The 6,753-nt window shown below is 37.1% G+C and overlaps 1 protein-coding gene across 1 annotated transcript; it reads left to right on the top strand.

The window, feature by feature from the left end:
- The first annotated feature begins 344 nt into the window (after positions 1-344).
- LOC135620226 (phosphoenolpyruvate/phosphate translocator 1, chloroplastic-like) lies at positions 345-6,345 on the top strand. The gene is made up of 9 exons (XM_065122993.1): positions 345-840; positions 2,444-2,566; positions 2,655-2,807; positions 3,136-3,221; positions 3,397-3,481; positions 3,629-3,748; positions 3,904-3,972; positions 5,828-5,957; positions 6,076-6,345. The coding sequence occupies exons 1-9, from the start codon at positions 472-474 to the stop codon at positions 6,144-6,146; spliced, it is 1,206 nt and encodes a 401-aa protein (XP_064979065.1). The 5' UTR covers positions 345-471; the 3' UTR covers positions 6,147-6,345.
- The last annotated feature ends 408 nt before the right edge of the window (positions 6,346-6,753 follow it).

The raw sequence follows: 6,753 nt of genomic DNA, 5'->3' as shown, positions 1-6,753 counted from the left end.
AGAGGTAAACATGACAAAAGATGATAAATAATTTATATAAAACGAACCGAATCCTTTTACCGATTTATGGAAGATGAATTAGTTCAAGTTCAACGTACTCATTCAAACTTTTTTTTTGGGAGGGAAATTTATCATATTTAGGATGTTCCACTTCGTCAAATATGGGGCGCTCAAAATAAAACCCATGAGAATTTTTTTCGGTTATATATATATATATATATATATATATATATATATATATATATATATATATATATATATATATATAGAGTTAAACTCAAAATTTGAGGAATAGAAACGAAAAATCACTTAATACGAAGAAATATATAATTTTGCGTTTCCGGCCCTCTTCATTGCACATCGCCACCCACCACGCACTCTGCTCCTCGACCTCTCCGCCGCCTCCTCATCGCGCGGCCCTCCGCATTTCGCAAGCGGTCAACTGGACAAGAAGAAGAAGAAGAAGAAGGGATGCAGAGCGCCGCACTCTCTCCCTCCTACACGCCACTCCTCCGAAACTCCAAGAATCCCCCCACCCCGAGGCGAAACCTCCTACTCCTTCCCCGCATCACCTGTAGATCCCGCCTTCAACCACTCGCTGCCGCCGCCTCCTCACCCCAAGGCCTCCCCCGCGCACCCCGCCCCTTGGTATCCCTCCCATCCCTCTCGGATCGAAGGCCCGATGATCGGTTTGCGGCCCGCGCGGCCTCCGTCCCCGATAGCGCCTCCGCCGGCGATGGCGCCACTGTTAGCGGCGGGATCCTGCAGACGGTGCAGCTAGGGTCGCTCTTCGGCCTCTGGTATCTCTTCAACATCTACTTCAACATATACAATAAGCAGGCACGTCTTCTCCGCTTTCCTCTGCTCTCTTCTTTCCTTTCTTGCTTTCTTGCTTTCTTTCTTTCTTTCTTTCTTTCTTCTTTGATGGAAAAATTTGATACTGGGGGAGCTGGTGGCCGTGTCACTTGGATCTGTGCCCTTTGCTTTGAATCTGCAGATCTGCATGTTCTGGTCCACTATCTAAATGATCCGGGATGTTTGCCGGTGTATTTTTAACTATGTGCGCTTTTTTGGATCTTTGGCTGATACATTCCTTTCTTGCAACCTTTTCTTCCTTTATTTCTTTTTTCTTTAATTGGAAGGTGAGCTTCTAGAATTGTCATGTCTATCTTTATTAGCTTTGAGTGCATGTGAAAGAGGTACTCAGCTGGCTGTAACAACCGCAAGCAGAAGATTCCACCTCATTCGTTCTTTCTTTTTTTAGGGTAGATTCCAAGCAATATGTTCATCATCTTCTTCTGATTTTTTGGCTTATTTACATTAGCGTCGCTGCACTTTCAACCATGAACGTGGGATAATAAGAGCGGCCTTGCCTATACCCCATCGGTGGCATGCATGACATCAGCTATATCCTCTTTATTTATTTATTTATTTTTGCTCCGAGTCTGAAAGCTCTAGCTGGCCCACGATGATCCTAGTTTCCAAATGTCAATTTCTTCGTTAGATTATGGTTCCAAATGAAATGATGTGGCCTATGATAGAATTGTCCTAAGACAATTAATGAAAAACATATAGAGAGAAGAAGGTTTTGCATGCATCTTTTATTGATTTTGAAAAGCCTATGATAAAGATTTTTAGAGATCTATCATGAAATGTTTTCAAAAATAAATGTGTATCCATTAATTATTTTGATGCTATAGGAGGTATGTATGGAAGTGTTGTCATTAGTGTGTAAACTATGGAGTGTGTCTAATGAATTTCCCATCAATATAAGGCACATCGGAAATTTTACGTTGGCAATGGATGAATGTGCTAGTGAAACACATGATAGATTTCAGGTGTATTTTATTTGTTGATGGCATTGTTTTAGTTGATGAGAGTTTAAATGGAATTAATTCTAAGCTTGAGTTGTGGATATAAACCTTAAACTAAAGGTTTTTAATTAAATTGGTTTTATGTTTTTTAGGTTTGCCTTTGATTTCCTTAAATCCTGTAGTGTGTCTTTGCAATTAACAGGTTGGCAGACTGGATATTCTTGTGGATGAAATTATATTCCCGTGTTATTGCTAATTTTGTCAAAGTGATCACATGGGTTTCTCTGAAATTACAAAGAATATATAACAGATTCTTTTGTTTTGATATCATAGTGCTAAAGAAGACGATATTCTTGTGGATGAAATTGTTGATGAATGCCTTTTTACGTTGAAAAACAATTGCAATTTCATGAGTGTTGATCGCATTACATCAAATTTTTTTAATTTCCAGAAACTAAATTGTTCTGTTTCGTACTTTTGTCAGTGGACTTGGTTGAAGCACCATTCTTGTTTTCAATAAATGCTCTTTCCTCCAGCATTTTTGTTTCTTAAAGAAATTTTCTGCTTATCCATGACCATTAGTTGTCCTGTCTTTGTTGCCATCTGATTTGGGCTGCTATATGTCACAGGTTCTGAAGGTTTTCCAATTTCCACTTACCATCACAACAGTTCAATTTGCCGTTGGAACGTGTCTTGTCCTATTCATGTGGACCACTAATCTATACAAGCGACCTAAGATTTCTGCTTCACAGGTGATGTTTTGTGATAGTGGTACTCAATTGAGCATTAGAAGATGCACAGTAGATCAATTCATGATATTTTATCATCACTTCTTTTCAGCTTGCTGCCATCTTACCGTTGGCTGCAGTCCATACAATGGGTAACCTCTTTACAAATATGAGTCTGGGAAAGGTTGCTGTTTCATTCACGCACACAATCAAAGCTATGGAGCCCTTTTTCTCTGTCCTTCTTTCTGCCTTATTTTTAGGGGAGGTGATTCTTTTAAACTTTTCTTTTCCTTTTAACAGGATACTATGTTTTGTACAATTGATCAGCATCTCCTGCCTTGCAATATTTCTGATGTATATATTAGGATAATCTATTTTGAAATTGGGTAATTATGTTTAGTATATCTAAAATCTTTGCAGTTTGAAGATTGTAAAGGTTCCTCTAACTAGTAGAAATGGAGATATTTGTCCTTTGATTATCGTATTATTAACTTGTAACACCATAAATGGTCTCTTCTAAATTGAAGATGGTAGCTTTAGCATTTTGTGATTTTTTTTTCCCTGCAAATAATCGAAACTTGATGTGGATGCAGATGCCTACTATATGGGTTCTAGCATCCCTTGTGCCAATTGTTGGTGGTGTGGCATTGGCCTCTCTCACCGAAGCTTCTTTTAATTGGTAAATAATGTTTGTTTTTCAAATTAGGAAATTATCAGGCTTTTCAAAACATTGATGTTTGTTTGCATGAATCATCTGGTCTCTTTAACTCACCTCTTTCCAGTATAATGAAAATATACCTTTTTTGTTTTTGTATTTTTATAATCTTAATGGATTGTTCCTATGTTGTAATCAGGGCTGGATTTTGGAGTGCAATGGCTTCGAATGTGACCTTCCAATCCCGCAATGTGCTTAGCAAGAAAGTCATGGTTAAGAAAGAGGTGATCAAGTTTTCTAGAAGCAGAATGTGTATGCTATGCTAACAAACATCATTATAATCTTTCACATATGGAACTATTTCATTTAATTTTCACAAAAGCACTTCCTGAGGCAAATTTTGTGCCATAATTTGCTTTTTTATGTTACAGGAATCGTTGGACAACATAAATCTCTTCTCCATGATAACTATTATGTCATTTTTCCTTCTAGCTCCTGCAACTTTGTTTGTGGAGGGCATCAAGTTTACCCCTTCATATCTGCAGTCCACTGTAAGTAAAGTCTTGAAGGCGCATTCTCATATAGTTTCTGTATTTAGATATATCTAAAATTCATAATAAATGTGTATTTACAATCAAATTGATGTAAATGTAGTATTCTGGAACATCTAATTCTGTTGTTATTCTTGTTCGGCTTAATGCTTTAGGGTTTGAATCTTAAAGAGATATACATGAGATCTTGTCTCGCAGCACTGTGCTTTCACGCTTATCAGCAGGTTTGATATTCTAAATTATTGTGCATATTTCGTGCATAGACAGTGAGCTTATATATAGCTAGTGTGCCTGTATGTTTATGTTTTGAAAAGATTTTTATCTTTGAGTCATAAATAAAAGAACATTTTCAATGTGATACTATAGATTTGTGTTATTGTCTGTTTACTGTGCTGTTGTTATTGTGAATACTTTCTTAATATTTTCTCGTCAATCTTTTATTTTAGAAATTTACTGGAATTTATTTTTTTTTGTCAATATCCTGAAAAGAGTTTTAATTGCCAAAAGATGAGGTTCTTTAGGAGCACCTTCTATTTGCCATTTTAGTATTTCGTGTTTAAATTAGTTTTTAAGTGCATAAATAACCTTGTAGATTTAGAAAGTGTTAGCTAGCTTACTTGTTAAAGACTTTGACAGTTCATAGGAAAGTCTTGGGCTTCAATCCTGCTTTCGTTACTTACCCTTCCTAAAAAAAAAGGGAAAGAAAGACCTTGTGGATTTATACCATTGTACCCCCCAGTCACTATTGCTTCATACCTTATGATGTTTGATGCTTAATATGGTACTATTGGAGTTTCTTGTAGCCTGCAAGCGATCACAAAAGTAACTGGCACATACAACAATAGTCACCTTACTTCTATACAGATCATTTTCTTCCATTTATGCTTATAAAGGTTAACTTTCTCCACTCCTTTCAAAATAGTTTTTAACTAATTCTAGCTGGTCCTTTGACCTTCTTACCCTTGTGACATATTTATATTTCAATCTACGATGTGTTTCTTTGGGATCTTAGAGTTTGAAGTTATCATCATTTTGCCAAAAATTGATCATTCTCCCAACCATAGGTATCAGATCCAGTCTGAGTTTTTATTTGGTTGTAGCATACGGGGTCAGACTGGGTTAACCCGTGGAGTTGTTATTATCTTAAATGTAATAGAATGATAAAAAATTGTGGGGAAAATCGATAATCTTATGTTGCTTAATCACAAGTTTATAAATATAAAATATTTGCCTTAGTGAACATGAATTTTGACCTACCAATCAATGTGTTTTACAATTTAAATTCACAAAAGCCTTACAGATTTGATCATATAATGTATCGAAAGCACATAAATTCCAAGAATATGAAAAGCACTTAATATTGCATTGAGAGGGCTATGATGACTAATGGTAACATGAAAGTTCAAAATATATGACCGATCTTGGCCCTGAGAATATGATATGAATCTAAGTCATCAAGATTAGAAGTTATATTAGACTGAATCCAAGGAGAAACAGTGGAAGTCAAGAACTTTACCTGACAACTACATAAGACCAGAGATAAGAAAATGATATGTTTAACAAGGTTGGTGTCCTTAGTTCTAGGGCCATCATCTCCTTCCTCTTATTTCTAACCAAGTTTTTGGTCTTGTTTTCCCTCGTGACACTTCTGAATCTACTCAACCCTCATCATAGTGAATTGCTTTTTGGATGTTAGAACCTGCTGAATTTATCTTCCTTCATCATATCCTAAACTGACCATACCATCAGCAGCGGTTATCAGATATAGACTCAGGTTTGACCACATTCATTCAGGGACCAGCATAATTTCAAATTTAGGGACCACTGTTTTAGTTTTCTCCTAATGGTTTACGAGTCATTATATTTGATCCGTGTCCTTGTGTTGTTGCATAGAATCTCCTTTTTCCTTTTCTGAACAAAGAGAACACTTTGCTGTTCTTTTCTTATTATTCCCAGTGGTGTGATCAGCGTAGGATATTTTTCCGTTCTATTGCTGGATGGCAAATGTTGTTTCACTTTTCGTCTGCTGGAAGCTTTGCCCGTATGAATGCTCGCTGATCACTTGAACTTGGCTGCTAGGTTTCATACATGATACTGGCAAGGGTATCGCCTGTTACCCACTCCGTCGGCAACTGTGTGAAGCGGGTCGTGGTCATTGTGACTTCAGTCCTCTTTTTCAGGACACCAGTTTCCCCCATCAATTCACTCGGTAAGACTTTTATGGCGCCCTTCCACCGATGCTGGTTCTGTATAAAATTTGAGTACGTCTTCAGTATTTTATCACCATCATTCTCTTGTGCCTTCATCAAGAAAGTTCTCTGTTGCAGGTACCGGCATCGCACTTGCTGGAGTTTTCCTCTACTCGAGGGTAAAGAAAATCAAGCCCAAGACTGCATGATTAGCTGCTTTTCTCATTCCCTCTGTTACTAGGGATTAGGCAATTTATGTTTATCCTGCTTTGTTCTCCACGGCGTTCTTCTGGGTATGGAATTTGAGAACACTCTTGTTTGCTTGCGAAATATCTGGTGTTTTTCTTTCTATAAGTTCTAAATCGTGACATGTTCTGCTGCAATATGAAGTAGGTGCTGTTTTTCCAAGTTCTGTTTCTAGGGTTTGTATCTTTGGAGTACTCTGGCTTTTTCCATATTTTTCATGGATTGGAACTCCGTTTACCCTTTCGATTAAGCCTTACGATTGTTAACAAAACCAGTACCTGTGATTGAGGACGGGGTACTAATACGTTGTGCACCCCTTCGCTCGAGTTATGCTTATCATATGTATATGTATATATATATTTTGATTTCTTTGGACCAATCTGGTATACATTACAGTGTAGAAATTGTATCAAAATAAATCAGTCTCAATACGACTGAATCAGATTTGGTGTCCCAAAACTAATGGCAATAATAATAACAATGAACCTGATATTATAAAAAGTGACACGGTTGATCCAAGCTTTATCACCTGATTACAGGATATTTTTACCCCCTGGCTTAGAAATGCTT

Source organism: Musa acuminata, chromosome BXJ2-8 (assembly GCF_036884655.1).
Source record: "Musa acuminata AAA Group cultivar baxijiao chromosome BXJ2-8, Cavendish_Baxijiao_AAA, whole genome shotgun sequence".
NCBI lineage: Eukaryota > Viridiplantae > Streptophyta > Magnoliopsida > Zingiberales > Musaceae > Musa > Musa acuminata.
Note: the sequence above shows the minus strand (reverse complement) of the source record. Positions and strands in the feature narration are given on the sequence as shown.